Genomic DNA, 18,775 nt, shown 5'->3' with positions numbered 1-18,775 from the left:
TCTGCTTCCTCTCCGCTGTCCCAGTCCTGGAGGCTCAGGCACAGGAACGAGGGAAAGAAAAGGAAGCCAAGTCATCATGCCCCCAGCCCCCTTCAACCTTCCAAAGCCACTTGCACTGCGGGGCATAGGGGAAAAGAGCTTTGAGTAGAGTTTGAAATTGAAGTTTAAAAATGAACAAGACTGAGTCATAAATATTGACATAAAACCGTTCTAATGACTGAACTGAAGGGTTATGTATTCTGGTGAAGACACCATTAAGTGAGTCTCGATCCAGCAGGAAAGATGGGGGGTCGACATAGCACAGTTCGGGGCGGTTACTGCTCTATAAATATACCATAAACCCACTTTACAGTTGTACCCCAATGACTGATACCAAACACACTGGTTACAGGATGCTCTTCTATGCTCAGAGACACACAAGGGCCACATCCCAACATCAACAAGGGGCTGGGGGCTGAGCGGTTCTTTGCATGATATGCCTCCACCGGCTGCACAACCTCTTCTGAGGCAGTGTTCCAGCTAACAAAGAGTTCTAAATCTTTTCTGATTTTTTTCTGCTGTACGTGGCATGCCTAGATTTTATCCATCTGCTGTCCTAAAAGACAACATGAACATGAGCTCTGAAATCACACAGACCTGGGTTCAAATCCTGGGTCTGTCACTCACCAACTACAGGCCTTGGGGATGTCACCCGTAACCTCTTTAAGCCAAAGTTTCCTCATCTGTAAACTCAGTCTATTATAAATTCCAACTTCAGTTGCGAGAGCTGGAGCTGATGCAGATAAAAGCCTTAAAAGCACAGTTGGTACTTATTTATTCAACAAATATTTACAGAGTAGATTCTCTATGCACTAAGGTATAGAGGGAATGGGGCAGGTGGTGGGGAGAAACAAGGCAGAAGGCAGAACGATGGGTAGATAGATGGCAGAGTGGCCAGGGATCACCTCCAGGCCACAGGGGATGAAGCCGGCTTACAGGGCCTGCATCCCCTAGAGCCCCTTCAGCTGAGTGTGACTCTAAAGGTGCCTGCTGATGCTCTGCTGGGGGCACAGGCCTGGGGTCCGATCACTCCCAGAAACCAGGAGGAGAGTGTGCTGCCACCCACCAGCCAACACAAGAACGCTCTCCCAGGAGGAAACGTGTTCCTCAGAATGGGAATTTGCATCTCCCTACCTATCCATGAAAGCACCACCACCAACATCCCCACCACGCCCTAGCAATGTGCATTCCATACGTCATTCAGCCCACATTTCATCCCCGTGGAGGAGGGCCCACACCCCAAGGCCAGGGAATCCTCCAAGGACTCTCCTCTCAGAGCGGGGATTAGGACTGCCACTCGACAGTTGCTTTAGAGACCTGGGACAGGCCCAGCGTATCAGAGGTCTCACTTGGGAAATTCCAACAGTCCCACTCAGAGACACGACACACCCACGAGGCACCAATAGTGGCCACCCACCCCTAATACCCGAAGAGATTACAGTTCAGCAACATAGCCAGAAAAACCAACCTTTCACCACGGAGCAGAGCAAAGGCAGGCACCAGGCCCCAAATGGATCACATCTGCAAACTTACCTGCTCCATTGGGCTGCTTCCTGCCTCACTGCTCCCCACCCACCTCCCCACCCTGACCACCGGAGTCCATGCTGACAGGCATCTTTTCAGAAAGCAATCTCGAGAGGGAAAGGTGGTGTCATCTGAAGCCCAAACGGCTTTACCTGTTCTGGGAAAAGCGGAGGCAGGTGCAGCCTCACCAGTCTGGGAGAACGCCGGGGCCCATGGCAGCTCCTGAGCTGGCAGCTGCTTGTATTTACAAACAGGAGAGAGCGCGAACGTTTCCAGGGAGAGATGTTGCCCGAGGAGGCTGAGAATTCGGACCAGCCATCTCCAGACCAATACCTAATTGAACAGCGAACCACCAGCAAACGCTAATGTGCTAATTAGCCACAAAATTGGAGTTAATTAAAAACGAATCAGGATGTCAAAATGGAGCATCTCATTAATAAATCACGTTTTTTTTGTTTTTTTTTTTTTGAGCCAGGAAAAGTGCTGCTTCTTCTAATAAAAGGAAGAGATAAGGATTGGGCATTTTTCCCTGGGAACTGTACAGTTTAAATATGTTCTGTGGTTAAGCGTTCTCTCTCCCAGAGATAAGGCCCAGCTTGATAATTAACTGAACTGCTAGTCAGGTGAATGAAACCAGCATTGTTTGATCAAGCCCTTCTCAAGAGAAGCACAGAAGCGGCCCTGTCTTCACTCCTCCTTCGGTGTCTTGCAGACACAGCCGGCACAGTTAAATCTGCATTCTTGGAGTGATTCTTTAGCTGTCAAAAAGTTGACATCCTCAAGTCTAGACAAGCATCGAGCTGCCTCAAAACCAGAAGGAAAACAAAACCAGAAGAGTCCAGCAGCACCCCTTGGCTTCACTGGATTAATGTCATCAATAGGTAACAGGTGGGCATTTCCAAGGATGCAAGGCAGCCTCATGCCCGGGGTGCTGACTTACCTTCTGCAGACAGTCCCTGGATGTTAATTCCCTTAGCTGCCAGGAAATTCAAGCAGGCATCTATGTTTTCAATCTAGGGGAAAAAAAAACAACAATATACACTCAATAAATGTTCAGCCTCCTCCAGAGTCATCTCTTATTAGGAACAAAGGGCTATGTCAGAGAGGAGGTTCATTGAGCATTGGCTAAGGTTCTCAATGAGGAAAGACAGGAGGACAAAAAAACAGCGGATGGACGGATGGAGGGATGCAAGTCAGGACTCTCCTTTGTACTTGCACAGGAAAAGGTCACTTAATATCCCAAGCACACAGTGCCAAAAGTCAAGGCCTTGGATTGCTCACGGCTGCCAAAAATAACCAGGGTGGAAGTGGACTCCTATGTTGATCACTGTCACCAGTGCAATCCTGAAAACTTGAGTAGTTACTAGAAAAATGGAGGTGGGGACGAAGTTAGTGGACCCACCCATCCACCAGCAGCTGGGAGAAATTTCCAGCCACCAAGGAGGCAGGCAGTCAAATGTAAAGATAGTGAATGGGAGTTTCAGCAGGAATCTGGGTAGTGTTTACTCACAAGATTCTCAGGATGGCAGGCATTACAGATGGAGGGAGGGCTGCAACCTCACTGATCCCCTCTGTCCTTTCTGTTTTCTGTAGCAAGAAAGGACCCACCACCAGAGTCTTGGAGGCCTTCACGGTTTGCCAGGGCTGATGCCATGGCCAAGGGCAAGCCAACGTCCAGCCCTCACGAAAGAATAATGAGGTCATTCCCAAAGGTCTGATTTGACTTCAGTTGTCAGGGCTAATTATTTTTTGGTCTATAGGAAAATGTTCGGGCTTGATTAGTGTCAATGGTGACTCTAAGTAAAAGAAACTGCTTCTGACCTGGCACAAGGATCTTTGAATTTCACACAATTTGCATTTCACAATAGAGATCCCCCTCACCTCCACAACCAGCCACCACGTAACTTCCCAGGCTCCATCGACATTCTTATGAACTCAAACGAGTATTTAACCCACGGGGTTTACCCTCAACTAATAAATGACCGACTTTCACAGTGTCCATGTGACCATTCTCCATCCCCTTCTCCAAGCAATATCATGATGGCTCCTTCAAAGCCAAAGAGAGTGAAGCACCTACAATTTAAGAGCTCTAAATTGAGTAGAGCATGGCTCCAAAGCCATCTTCCTGAAGTTCATGTCCACCCTCTCCATGCAATCCTGCATTTTTGTCTCTATTCCCAGTCTTCACATCTTCCAAAAGCTTCAAATTAAGCTATGGGACACCGGAATAAAACTGCACCCATTTTATAAGAATCTGCTCAACCCTGAGCTTAAGGTTACTCCATCGTTGCATTTTTTAGCTCAGGTTCCCACCTCCTTCCCAGCCTCCAGCTCACCTTCAAGGGTCCGCATCTGGGAGGTATTTTTTCATCTCTAAGAAAAAGGGCAGAATGCAATTTCCTGCAAACCAAATAAATGCTGATGCTATGGGTTATGCCTGCCACCATCGCAGAAAATCATTTCTTAGAAAGAGGGAGGAAAAGTGAGATTGCTTTTAACTCTCTTTTCTTCTTTCCAGCCCCAAGATGACTGACAGTGACAACCAGGGGCTACCATGTTAAGGGGGGGGGGAGTGGGCAGAGGAAGAGGATGGCTGGGATGGCCCTGTGGAAGATGTTTTGGAGCAATCTGCATCTATTTGTAAAAATTATATCTGTAAATGCTATTTCACGCCATTACAAAACCCTGCTTTTGAGAAAATAACTATCACTCCATATTTCTGCTGTTGTACACAGTGTAATATACCAAAACCATTCAAAAGGATTTGTTGCCCCTACAGAGATGCACTAGTATTTAAATCATGATAAAATTATAAAATTCCTCTTCTACCCCTTGTCTCTTTCTATAATCCTATCCCACTTCTTTAGTATAACATCTGGCACATGGCTGATAAGCGAGGCTTTTGGCAATTATGTCCTCACAGAAAATGAGAAAAAGAAAAAGCTTACCAATCCTGAGTCTGTTAATGCAAAATCAAAAATAGTACACTTGATATTTATCCTGCCGAGCGTCATGTAAGTGGGCTGACATAGCTGGGGTAAGTTTTTTCAACAATAGTGCAACACTGAATAAAAAGACAGCCACCAACATATTCAAGAAAAGCACTACTCTAACACAACATTGTAATTCTACAGAAATTTCCTTCCAAGGAGCACAGAGTGTATTTTCTCGTCACATTCATGGAGCATTCGGTGCACACAGCATCATTTCAAGTCCGTGGTAATTTCTTCTTGCAAGGCTAGCCCTGGCACATTTCAATCCAGCCATCTACTGGCCTTTCTTTTAATGCTAAATTCCACTAAACGAATGAATAATTATACAGAGGTTGCTGAGAATACTTCTTCCTCCTGTTGATTTTTCAAAGCCCTATCATTCTTTCAACCAATGTCTTAATTTAGATCAGTAGTTCTCCACTGAGCGAGGGAGAGTGAGAGAGAAGGGGCAAAGATTTTGCCCCCCCCCAGGGGACGTCTGGCAATGTCTGGCAACATTTTGGTTGTCACACCACACCCTGGGGGTGTGGGGACTGCTACTGGTGTCTAGCGGGTAGAGGCCAAGGATGCTTCTAAACATCCTACAATGCCCAGGACAGCCCCCACAACAGAGAATTATCCAATCCAAAATGTCAACAGTGCCAAGGTTGAGAAACCTGAGTTACATGATTCTTTTAATCATTCATTCAATGAACCTAACTGTGTGGATGTCTGCTCTGTGCCAGGCACTGTGTTCAATTCTTTTGACGATGTTGGTCCCAAGTCCTCCTCCCTGTCCAGGAGCCCATATCTCCATGATCCTCCTCTTTAGGGACCACAAAGCCATTCCACACACAGCCCCCGATTCCCACCCATTTCAGGGAGAATCGAAACATAGAAACAAAAGGAGCATTAGGAACTTCCTTCGTCAAGAGGAGAGGGGAGGCCTAAGGGCACCAAGAATGCTTTCTCCTAAACAGGAGATGAAACAGGGAGCAATATCTGAATGGCCGGATAGCACGCCCAGAAAATGTTAAAACGAAGGACTTGGGCCATCATTTAAAAGACGACTCATAAGCCCATCAAGTGCCTTGAATTTTCTCCCTCTACCACGAATTCTCTGCTCACAGAAGGAGTTCGGAAAACATTCCTCAAGTCTCAAATCCACTCTTTAATAATGTTCCATTAAGGTTAAAAATCACTCCTTACAAGGCGGCCGAGACCCATGCTCTTTTCATCTGCACCCCAGGAAGAGAGCGGGGCTGGGAAGCAGAATAGGGGCAGATGTGGATTCCAACCTCCAGGCTTCACTTGGAACAAGATCAGAAGGGGGTGCTGCTGCTTTGATCCAGGCTCTCTCGTGATTAAATTCACCTTAAGGTTTTCTTCCAAATACTACACAGGTAAACAATCCATCAGCATGCACTGCTGAAACTGCAAACTCCCACCACAGCCCGCGAGGGGAACAGCCGGCGCAGGACCCCAGCCCTCCTTACAGCACAAGGGTGTCCTCGTGCCCCTCGCAGCTCTTTAATGAGGCTTGTGGCTCACGTGTGATCCAGACTCCTGGTGTGAGATGAGGATCCAGTTAAGGCTGGGAGGCAGAGGGTCGGAAAAGACTCTTAACTAGCAAAGTATGTAAATACGAGCAAAGTTATTCATTAACACATAACAGCCAATATAAACTACTTCCCAAAATTAGCTGAAAAAGTCTGACAAAGTCTGACATTCCAGTGTTACTGATGGGTGGGAGCACCAAGGGGAGAGAAGGCTGATGTAGTTGTTGCCATAGAAACAGGTCTGAAAGCTCTGGGATAAGATCCTGGAGTTTGCAAGTGTTAGCTGTGGTGGAGGTGGGAAGCCCAGAAGAGGGACCACAAGGTGGCTGGGAGACCCTGGGAGCAGAAAAGTGCTGGACGAAGGAGGGGCAGAGTAAGGGGACAGATCGAGACCAAGACGCGCTTCCCAGGCTTCCCTTTGTTTGGGGCCACACGTGGCCTCCACCCTGTGCGGTCCACGAATGCCCAAGAGAGAAAGGCTGCAATTAGGCCTTTCTCCCAGTCTCAGCAGAGATCTCCACCCCAAAGTTGAATACTTTCTCAACTGAACTTCAGACTTGCAGGGCAACTTCCATGGACTATTTATGTATGTTGCAGCCTTTGTCTCCCACATGCAGAAGGATATCTCCACCCAGGACAGCCAGAGAGCAAGGAAAATCAAAACAAATGCCAAACAACTGGAAAGAGAAGGGAGGGATAGGAGGCAAATGGAAAACTTCACATTTCAATCATGATTAAGGCCGCACTGGGTCTCGTGATAACGTAAAATATGCAAACCTCGGAAGCACTGCTGTATGTCTTCTCGGTAGCTTAGAGACTCATCAAATGCCATCTGTTGTGGCAGTTGTCATGGCAGCATTTTTCTCTGAATACCAGTGTAGCTGAATGCAAAGTGCATGAAAATGATTAATGCAAACGAAGACCATGTCTATGGGCGCTACCGCAGCCCAGGGAAAGACAGGGCTCCGGGCATACTGAGTATATGGGGTGCTAGTTTTTAGGAGTTAAGAGCTCCTCACCAGGCGCCTTGGAGATCTCCATCCTGGGAGAAGGGAAGGCAAACAGCTGCTGCATTAAAGTCAGGTACGGTCATAGCCATTTTTTTTAAAATCATGAAATGCCTAAGGCCTCGGCAATGGGAGACCAGACCCCAGACAAAGCCAAGTAAGAACTTGCAAGTTCTGATAACTTGAAAAGCACAGTGTAGCTTCTTCATGAGCCTCATACATCAGCTCAAACAACTTCTTTCCAGAAGGTGTGACCCTCACACCTGATATCGCTACTTGCCAACCAAAATAATCATTCATCCCTTCATTTATCCATTCCTTCACACATATTTCCTGAGCACCTACTGGGTGTCAGGCAACATGCTGGCACTGGGTACATAGCTGTGAATTATCACTGATCTCGTAGAACCTACAGCCTACTCTAGGGGAAAATGATGCACAAATAAGTACATGACGACCTCTGTCGTATACTAGAAGACCTGAGCTAGCCTGGGGGGTGGAGTGGGGTGTCGGGCGAGAATTTCTTAAGGAAGAGATAGCACTTAGGTCCACACAGACAGGACTTTTTGTCTGTTCTGTCCACTATCCACTGATGTAGCCCCCAAGCACCTAGAAGAGCATGGAGCCCACTGTATGTACTCAAGAATATTTGTTGACTGAAGGACTAAAGGGGAATTTGAGCTGAGACCTAAGGAGTTAGCTGGGCACCAAGAGTGGGGAGAAAAACATACTCAACTTAGAGAACCTAAGGCTTGAAAGCTTCCATACAGGATGCAGCATACCACATTCTGGGAACCAAAAGAAAGCTGACATGGCTGGAGGCCAGTGAGCAAGGAAGAAGAGCAATGAGCAAAGGCTGGGCCATACGGGGCCACGCTCAGGAGCTGACGTGGGGGTGCGGGGAAGAGAGAAGGCAGGGGTCCTCCCAGTTCTCAAGCCTTGTCAGGGCCCCCCCATTACCATGGCAACAGCAGCCAGGCCAAGCCCTTCCAGTTTGAAAGCCGGAGGATGTACTATTTTGTGTCAGGGACGGCTCAGTAGTGTCCTCGAGGTGGGGCTCCAGTAACTTCCGGGCTGGGCACAGAGACAGGGAGGGATGGCAAGGGGATGTCAGCATCTGTGGTCACATGTACTAGGAATGTCTGCTTCATATCTAACAGGCCTCCGTGCCCTTCTGACACTCCTTCCTCCACCCCTTTCCAAAAATAAAAATAGAGAAGGAAAAAAAAAGACATCCAACCATGAAACCAAACCAAAAAGCAAAACGAACTTTGGGGACATGCTCTCCTAAAATGCCTATCTCATCAATGTTGTCATCTCCTTCCTCCGAATTTCTAGGGTCCGGAACCCGATGTGTGATTTACCCAGCTTCATTTTTCATCCACCTATGTCAGCGTTGGGGCCCAGCATCTTTGCATGATCCCATGGTTCATGAGCCACTGTGTGGTCCTAGAGATGTACACCACCACAGGACAGGGCTGGCAGGGCCAGGACACTACACAGTCGTGCATCACTTAACAACAGGGATCCATTCTGAGAAATGTGTCGTTAGGCGATTTCATCATTGTGCGAACATCCAAGTGTGTGCTTACACAAACCTAGATGGTATACCTTACTATACATCTAGGTTATACAGTACTAATCTTATGGGACCACCATCGTATATGTGGTCCATCATTAACCAAAACGTCCTTATGCACCACATGACTGTAGTTTTAATTTTAGAAGGGGACCCCAGAAATGAAGGAAATGTATGGTGGCCCTTCAGATTCTCCTAGGTGGGGGAATATTTGAGAGCATCTTCCCTTGTAAGTCCACGGGCTGCCACTTGCTTGGCTGATGCTTAAAGCCATCTTTGTTCAGCAGCACAAGGGGCTCCATACCCTCTGTCCCAGCTTTGGCCATTCAAGCAACAAAGCTTCCAGCTGGTCAGCTCTAGCTCTCTTGGTGGCTTTGAAACAGAAAGCTTAAGAATGTGGAGCTCAGGGGCTGGAAGAGACTTGAGTCTCCCCGTCAGTCTGTTTTTCTTGCTGCTTCAACGCCTTGCCCAGCTCCTTTCCTGAATTTGGCAATGTTAGCTACCTTATCTTCAATAGTATTTATAACTTCAGCTTTCCAAGATGTTCTCAAGAATTCTTTTAAAAACTTTAGAGGAGGCTCTCGGCTGTTACAGCAAATGGGTAAGTCCATATGGATACAAAAAACTCTCTCTAGAGGAGTAAAAAAATTGAAAACAAGAATCTCAAATTCCTCTAGTGACTATCTTTTTCCTTTGCTTCCAATTGCCTAGAATATTTCATTTTCTTATTATTTTCTGACTTAATTTTTCCCTCAAAACAAAGAGAGGAACTTGGGCATTGCAGCTAAAGTTCTAGAAGTCAGTCCTTCCTCTGCAGGCTCCCATCATCGACCCTTACAGTTAAGCTCCACAGAATATCGGTATTAGAGACGGCAGTCACTAGGAGGGGAAAACTCCACCGGGCATTAGCGTGGTCAGAGAGGCCCATCGGACGCCTGTGTGCATTCATTCAGTGTGGATACAATTCCAAAGACGATTTCTCCTGCAACAATTTTAGGGTAATGCTCCCTGACTTCCTAGCAGTTCCAAAAGGGACTGTTCCGAGTTGAGGCCTCCACATGAGGAGCTGGACACACATGGTAAAGGAGAAAGAATAGGGCTAAGGAGTGATATTTAGAAGACATAAGACAGGCTTTGGGGATCAGACAAATCTGGGTTCAAATCCTGATTCTGCTATTTACCTAATTATGATCTTCAGCAAGTTGCCTCAGTGGCCTGATCTGTAAAATGTGCCTATATTTTAACATCTCCTACACAGGATGGTGGCTGTCACTACATGAGAGGACATATGTGTCGTGCTTAGTAAGTGCCCGATAACTGGCAGTGTTTGTTACTGTGTGGTCATTTTGGACGTGAACATCCCTGGGCAATGGTTCTAAGGCCATGGCATACCCAAAGCTGGGTCTGCAGGTTGGCCCCTGGCAAAACAGAGAATGAGACAAGCTTATCTGGACTGCCTCCCTTTTCCTCCCCGGTTTCCTCTCAAGCCCAGCTCCCCAGGACTCCGGCCTTTTCCACCCCCTGAGGTCATGCCTGCCTTTTAGCAGCCTGTCTCTTGAAAAGATGCTGATTAACTGATTCGCACCACAGCAGAAGGGACTGACTGGTTTCCCACATGATACCTCTCCCAGTCGCACTCGTTTCCAACACAATTACTGCGTGACAATATCTGTTGCAAGAATACAGACTTTGGACTCTACACTGGATTCTGGTTCCCTTACAGATTACCTACAAGACCCTCAAAGTCATCCTCTGTAACACTGGAATGCTGATAACTATCTCATAGTGTTACCCAGGAGTAGATGGGTTGACATATGCCAAGGGTCTGGAACTTTACATAGAGCTTTAAAAAGGCTCTTTCTTCATACAATTCCAAAATGGCAGAATATTAGATATCACTGGCATCTTCTGGAAGTGAAAGACCATTTTGGAGTTGTGACACTTCGAGACTTACTAAATAATACGACGCTAGTACAGCCTCTCTACGAATGGGTTCCTTGTAGCTAGAATTCACTTTGATCCTATCTGAATTAGCGCTTTCTGTCCAAAAAGCTTTCTGGTCAAAGTCTCCTTTACTAAGCTACATGGGAAACCCTAAGATCTTAAATAGTTTCATTAAGAAGAATCAAAATTGTTTTGCAGAACACTTTAGCTTTACCTACAGAGGATATAAACTCAGATTCCAACTTGAACATGAAAACTCTGACTTCTGGACAAGAGGAGCAGCACCGTGGACTTTTCCTGGAGAATATCACCCAGGAACTAACTAGAACTTGGTAGCTTGATTCATTCCTTGAAAAATAGTGACTATTTCCTCTCTCGCAGGCCCTGCTCTAGGGGAAGGGGAAACAGTGGTGACAAGACAGTGTGGTCCTTCCCTCATGGAGCAGACAACTTCCTGGGCAAGAGCAGACTTTAAACTTGAAACCCCACTAAACATAGGTCAAAACAGTGATAAGGGCTAACTTACACCCATCAACTCACCTACTCAAAAGCCTGACACTGACTCACCATGCTCTTCTCAGAAGGTCTGGGTTCTCTGCATCTTTGTCATATTTACAAGCTTAAATACATAAGCTACCATGAAGTCTTCAAGAGGCAGCAGAATATATATGCAAAATAAAACAGAACAGCAGATCCTTGAGATGCCCCAAGAGTACAGCGAATCCTCAGTTTTAGAAATACCACTAGAACATATCCGTTCACCCACAAAACAAATACATATAAAGGAACAGGGTAATGGGACAATTTGTAGATGAAGGCCGAGGACTAGACTCTCTCACCAGTTTGGGGACCAGCTCCCTCACACCAGCCAGTGTAATTCAGTTTTGTGGCTCAGCCCATTTGCTAATGTCTGTAGCTTATGGTTCTTCTGGGTTGCTCCTGAGTTGTGGATCTGTGGATTTCAACCCTGCAATTCCAAGGATAGCAGGTCTGTAAGGGCAAGACGCATCCTGGCAGCCTCAGTGACCAGGGAAGAAAAACCAAGCAGGTAAGTTCGATAATTTTAATACTCAACTCAGAATCCTGCGCGACTGCTCTCCCACGGTGGTGACGGCTACAGTGAAGGTCACTGCTCTGTCACCCTCTACCTGTAAATCTCACCCTGTAGTGTTCATTTTTGCAGGAGCTGTAATTCAAAAATTGCCCTCTCTTTCTACTCCAATTCCAGATGCTGCTAGCAATTAGTGGGTGATTATCACATGCCAGGCACAATCCTAGGACTTTCACATACATTACTTCAATCTATTTTTTTATTTGAAAAGCTGTTCGTAGGTATGGCTGAAGAGCTGAGCCTGAATTCTAGACCACTGGTGATCGTTAATGTACCATTGGGGAGATTCCACAAGTAGTACACAAAATACTTTATACCAAGAAACTAGATTTGGCCAAGATCTTCAAATTCTAAAATCTGTGATCAAGGCAAAGAGCTACATGCCAACCAATGAGAAATTATATGAGATTAAAAATAATTAGGAATATTATTAATAATTAAAATAATTCGCAACTCTGCTTACTGCCATTGCCAGAGTGTCAGAGGCATGGTCGACATCCACTGGAAGAGGAAAAACAAACTAGACAAGGAAGGTCTCTATTACAGGATATCCTTGAGCTTTCCAAGGATAAGATATCCAATACACCTGTGAAGAAATATTGACAATTTTTAACTCGTCATATAATGCTAATCTCTGTTGCCATTTTCATCTTTGTCGAGTATTCCATTGAACCAGATAAAACTGTAATTTTTGTAGGTAAAAAATGGTTAAATATCAGCCATTTCATATAGTTCTACCTATATATCAAGGTATTAGGAAGACACCCTCCGCCTACAGGCTAAAATTAAACTCCTGGGCAATCATAAAAATAGGGCACTTCATAGCCATTTATAAACAAAGTATCAGTAAATTCTGAAACTCAGAATAAAATCTCGGGAAGTTTCTCTCAAAGGAGCCTCACAAGACTGGTGACGCAACAGAGAGGAGATCAAGTCAAAAGAAACGCCCCATCCGCAGGCTAACCCTGAAAGGCCCTTCGCTTTACTTAGGGTTTCTTCTGCATGATCCCCTTAGAGAAGCAGAACGGGGCCCAGGGAAAGCTTTAATTCCTAGCTGATTCATCCAAAGACCTCCCACGAAAGGTAACAAGTTATCTTTCACAACAGTGAAGGAGACCCGGGCCGCATGCCCGTCTCGGGCTGCCTTCCTGCTCCTTCAGGGCAAAGTGTGAGAAAGATGAGATTTTGGTCAGGTTCTGCCACCCCATCCAAGTCCACACGACTGCGACCACCTTCACGCCAATGCGGGAATCCCTCTCGCCTGTCAAATCTTCTCCGTAGGAAAAGCCGACTCATGTTGAAGCGTCGTCTTGTGATTGAAATAATTACTCAGAGGAAGTGTTAACGGGGCAGAGGGGAATTAAGGATGTCACAGGACCAGAGGTGAAGTCTAGGGGTCTGTGGATTTCTCAGGGCTTCTTGGCTATCTTTGGGTAAGGTACTTGATTTCCCTGAGCCTCAGTTTTCCTTTCAGTAAAATGGGGATAATTAGCCCTGTCTTTAAAGCCTTATACAGGCCTCACAAGAAACTAATATTTGCACTCTTAGAAAACACAAAGCACTGGGCTAAATGCTTTTCCGTACATTATTAGTTCAGTTAATTTTCACCACTAGATATTACCATCACTTTCCAGATGGGAAAATGGAGGCACAGAGTGTTTTAAGTGCCTTCCTGAAATCACAGTCATTAAAGGGCAGAGTTGGAATTTGACACCTAGCAGAAAGCGTTTTAAAGCTATGAAGCCCTCGGCAAACAAGGAACATAAACAACCAAACAGCCAGGGCTCCACCGCTGCTCGTGACCTCTGTCTGGTCACTTTCCCTGCTCTCAGACTTTGGCCGTGTGACGAGGCAAGTAAATAGTCCTTCCAGACCAAATCCAAAGGACAAAGGACACTTCACGGAGGGAAGACTGACTTCTCCCACACCCTTTTGGACGTGTTTTGTGGAAAATATTTACGTTCTTTTATAATGTTTTAAGTCTTCAGGAGCAGAAATTACTGAAAACAACATAAACATCTACAGGCGTTATTTTGAAGTCAAAATGCTCCTAAAACAGGGATCTTTCAAACCACCGTATGCCAGTGCTTAGGATTCCTGAGGGAGTTCATGATATTGTTTGGGGGTCAAAAACTTCAAACGTGTGCAGAGGGGGGCAGATAACAAACAAGTAACAGAATCTGGGAATAAGACACTAGGGAATGGTGAGGAGTGTGACAAAGGCAGCCCACACCTACCTAAAGGGGGCAGCTGCTACCCAGGTTTAGCCAATTTTTGCCTGGGAGTGCCAACCCAGTGTTGCTAGGTTTTCAGATATTTTCAAAAAGAAAGTTGGAGGATCAATTTTTATGAGGTATATTGATTTTCATCTAACTATTGGCATCTATTCTGTTTTGGGTTTTGTTTTAAAACTCAGCTTGTTGGCCACCATTCTCTACCCTTTGCTTAAGTGAGCACACTGCATCCTTCTACTGACTAGCTCCCGACACACAGACGCCACAGGCTAACCGTGCCTTAAAGCACAAACAGGAATTCCTTGCTAAGTTCTGTTTCATGGAAAAATCAAAAAACAAAAAACACACACACACATACAAAAATACCCCTTTGATGCTAGGCTGAAACATAAGAACTCCATGAAGACATGTGCAGGGAGGTGGATCCAAGCATGAGGCCCAGATGGCTCTTCTATAAAGCACAATCTACAAGTTATAAATCACCATCCCATTTCCCTTTCGGCTCAAGAAGATGTGCAGCTATTCTCCCTCTGCCTGTCCTCACATTTGCTAAGTTCTTTAACTTTATCGAGCACGGCGTTGCCACTCACTGCGCCTCAGTCCCAAGGTACGAGTGATGGGAATTTCTTCAGTAGGTATTCCCTGGGCACCTAGCAGGTGCCAGGCAGTGCAGGCAGATGGACAGACACGACACCGCCCTCAAAGAAGTGACTGTCTAGTGGGACAGGGGCAGTTAAGTTCAATGAGCTAAAGGATTATCACTGCAATTTTTCAATGGAGGAAATGAAGGGTCATAGCGATTGAGTGAGCTGGACCAGGTAGAGAAGGCACTCACCAGCTCCAAGACCACAGCCAGGTGCACAATGCAGATCCTATCCATGTAGAACTTACCCCAGTTCTCAGACAAGAGGACGTCTAAAGCTTCCTAACCTTTCCAAAAGTGCAAACTGATTGGCTCCTTCAAAATATTTCGCTCAATTTAAATAAACCCTTTACAGATATTGTTAATTTAAAAAATTTTAAACAACTTTGTGAACTAATACATGTTTTAACACATGTTTGCACAGGCATATCCCAAAATTGGCTTTTTTACTTGGCTCTTAAGACGACGTTGGCAAAGTACGGTCACCAGACCAGCAGCATCAGCATTACCCAAGAGCTCGTTAAAAATGCAAATTCTCCAGCTCCTCCCCAGACCTAGTGAATCAGACACTCCAGGGGTGGGGCCCAGCAATTTGTTTTCACAAGCTCTCCAGGTGATTCTCACACACACACAAGCTGGAGAAGGACTGCTTAGCAGGCTGTGCCAAACCAAACACTACTTCCCTTATTAAGGAAAATAATCTGTTGTTTTGGTGTCTTTTCCATACCTTTATAACTAAGTTAAAATACAAAACTGTAAGAGGTTGGGTCTAAGAGAATTTCTCGGCTTAGGATGACTCAAATTTCTCTACAGCATTTAAAAGTACAGTGTATTTGATGTGTAACATCGCCCCCACTCTCTGGGGAGCTCCTGGACGGTGGACCATTAATTTTTTTAGGTCATTCATCTAAGACACATTAGCTGAGCATCTCCAATGTATCTAACATGATGCCAGGTGCTGGGAAGATGGAGATTTTTATTGAACTAAAAGAGATGATAGACATGTTATATGTATTACAAAGCTTTGCTGTTATTAAATAGCATATAAAATATGATAAATCTCTCAAAATTTGTTTAAATGTCATTAATTACAAGACACACACACGTTAGTTGGGGAACAGAGCACCCACTCGTGAGTTTACATTCACATCAAAGAGGGCAGGAATACCTGTTATTCACCTCTAACTACCGGATGAGATGGCACCCGCCACTCCCAGGACGGCTTGGCATCTATAGGGCCCACAACACAGGCGCAGCGCTGGAAACTACACATCGGCCTCTGTCCTCCCCACACTTCCCTACAATCACCCGCTTTCAACTTACAGATGTGGAAATTCCATTCTGAAGTGTTCTAACATTGGAGGCAACTTCTAGTCTACTCAGAAACCAAGGGGCTCCCAGCTGCAAAATGAGCCTCTGTCAGAAACCCACAGAGCTGGCTATCTAATACAGTGCAAAGTATTTTGCTTGAATCCCAGATCATATTAGTTTCCTATTGCTGCCGTAAAAATTACCAAAAATTTAGTGGCTTAAAACAACATAAGTTAATTATCTCACAGTTCCAGAGGAGAATCAGCCTGAGTGGGCTAAAATAAAGGAGTCAGTCTACACCCATTCTGGAGACTCCAGGGGAGAACCTGTTTCCTTGTCTTTTTAGCTTCTAGAGGCCACCTGCATTCCTTGGCTCATGGCCCCTTCTTCCATCTTCAAAGCCAGCAGAATAGCATCTTCCAATCTCATTCTCTCTCTCTCCTCTGACCCTACTTCCATGGCCACATCTTCTCTCTCACCTTCCTGCCTCTCTCTCAGAAGGATCCTTGTAATCACATAGGACCCACACAGATAATCCAGGATAATCTCTCTCTCAAAATGCTTAATCACATTTGCAAAGTCCTTCTTGTCATATAAGATAACATATTCACAGGTTCCTGGGATTGGTATATGGACCTCTTTGGGGGCCCATTGTTCAGCCTAGCACACTGGGTGCCTCCTTCATGAGTATGAAAAAACCTTCTAATGCACAAGTCAGTAGATAGGATACATGTGACTTGTAAGCAAGGAAGGAACAGCCATCTAATGTGCTCTCCATGAGCCAGGATGACGCAAGGTGTTTTTTTTGCCATCTCTCATTCATCCCTTGCAATGGCCCAAGGAGGCAGCTTCCATTATTATCCCCCTTTCACAGATGAGGAAAAAGACCCAGATTCAGTGACGTGCCCAGCACACATGCCCAATATGAGACCCAGGTCTGCCTGATTCCAGAGTCCATGCTTATTTTTCTCCATCCCAAATCTCCTTCCCATGATGGAACGCCTCCCCATGGGGCTCTGCCCTTACCTACACGAGGGCCGAGCATTACAAATGTCATTTTTGTACCTCCATGTCCATCTTTTTATCGTCTTCAGTTGGTATCCTTATATGTAGAATAGCTTAACAGTTAAGGGAATGGACACTAGAGCTAGGCTTCAAACCCCAGCTTGTCACTTATTAGCTATGTGACCTCAGACAAATTACTAAACCTCCATCTCAGTTTCCTTTTCTGTGAAATGGGAATAAAGGTATCTGCTCTCATAGGGTTTTACGAAGATAAAATCAGTTAATGCAGATAAAGTGTTTGAAACATGGTCCAGCTATAAGTATATATGGTAAGTGTTTGCTATTATTCTTATATAAAGACACTTGACAGAACAGGGACAAAGGCAACAACTCTAGGCTCGACAGCATGAGGGGACAAGATGAGAGGTTCTTGATCACAACTCACCTTCGGCCCCTGGCAGAGCACAGCAAATGGGATCAGCATCTAGGTCCTCCAGACCCTTACATGGAATGAACAGAATACACTGCTCATCCCATAGGGTTGTTATGAGAGTAAAGTGAGTTAAAATATGTAAAGCACTTAGAACAGTGCTTTATTCTTATCATTTTTATTATCAATGTTAACAATATCTGGTAGTTATAAGGATACCTAAAAACGCTTACCTGAAGCAACATAAAAGAACTTAATAAACTAAAAATTAACTGCAGTGTCCTATTTGGGTCCTCTGGATAAACCAAAGAGGAAAGAAGTGGAAAAGGAAAGATCCTTCTAGAATAGTGATTTAGTGATCTAGAATATACATTTCTTTTTTTTTCCCCCCCAAAGCCCCAGTAGATAGTTGTATGTCATAGTTGCACATCCTTCTAGTTGCTGTATGTGGGACGTGGCCTCAGCATGGCCGGAGAAGCGGTGCATCGGTGCGCGCCCGGGGATCCGAACCCTGGGCCGCCAGTAGCGGAGCGCGCGCACTTAACCGCTAAGCCACGGGGCCGGGCCTAGAATATACATTTCTTAAATCCCATAAAGAACTTCCAAGTTAACACCCAGTGCTGGAATCACTGTTCAGCTGTAGATAATATGAGAATAACGGTACATCACAATCCTCTAGCCAATGGACAAGGCCATGTGAGGGAGGGGACAAAACCCCCCTTGGTCTTTCCACCCATCCGTACATCCATCCACCATTTATTAAACACCTACTAGATGCCAGTCATCTAAGTGATGGGTGCTTAGGATACGCAGGTGAAAGACATGGCATCTGTGTCAAGAAAACAATTCAAAGGACAGCCACAGGACGGTGTGTTAGGAGAAATGCAGGTACAGGACACCTGGGCACAAAGACAACAGGCACTGAATTATCTCAACTACTTGAGGTAACAGTTGACCGAAGATTAAACATCATACTACCCAGGTGGGACAATCATCAGGTCTTCCCAGCAGGCTGGATAGCATGCATCCAAGCACAAAGGCATGAGAGTACATGGCCCCCCAAGTTCCAGTCTGTGTGGGGTATAAATATGAGTGGCCATGTGGCAGGAGATGACGGTAACTAGACTGTGAAGGTCTAGTTACCGTCTACTGTATGCTCAAGAGTACGGAGAGGTAAATTGGGAGCCAAGGATGGTTTTAAACAGAGGCACAACCAAACAGATAGAGACAGACATGAAGGTTGCCACCATCTTTGAAAGAGAAGGCTGGCCAAAACCTAAGCAGTGACATTGGATGAGCCACTTGAGTGGGAAGCACTGCATGCTTTCTGCTGATCTCGGCCCTGGACTCTTTCCACTTTGTTCTCAATTCTAAGTGGCCCATGGACTTGTCTTCATTCCTTCTTGGTTCTGTAACA

The 18,775-nt window shown here is 45.5% G+C and overlaps 1 protein-coding gene across 3 annotated transcripts in view; it reads right to left on the bottom strand.

The window, feature by feature from the left end:
- The window catches only part of NAV2 (neuron navigator 2), a 710,120-nt gene that overhangs the window by 222,013 nt on the left and 469,332 nt on the right, over window positions 1-18,775 (bottom strand). For all 3 annotated transcript variants that reach the window (XM_058546129.1, XM_058546130.1, XM_058546128.1), the window contains exon 4: window positions 2,504-2,576. In XM_058546129.1, the coding sequence (XP_058402112.1) occupies window positions 2,504-2,576 (73 nt within the window). The remainder of the gene's footprint in view (window positions 1-2,503; window positions 2,577-18,775) is intronic.

Source organism: Diceros bicornis, chromosome 7 (genome assembly GCF_020826845.1).
Source record: "Diceros bicornis minor isolate mBicDic1 chromosome 7, mDicBic1.mat.cur, whole genome shotgun sequence".
NCBI lineage: Eukaryota > Metazoa > Chordata > Mammalia > Perissodactyla > Rhinocerotidae > Diceros > Diceros bicornis.
The sequence above is the reverse complement of the archived record's forward strand: the minus strand, read 5'-3'. Positions and strand labels throughout refer to the sequence as shown.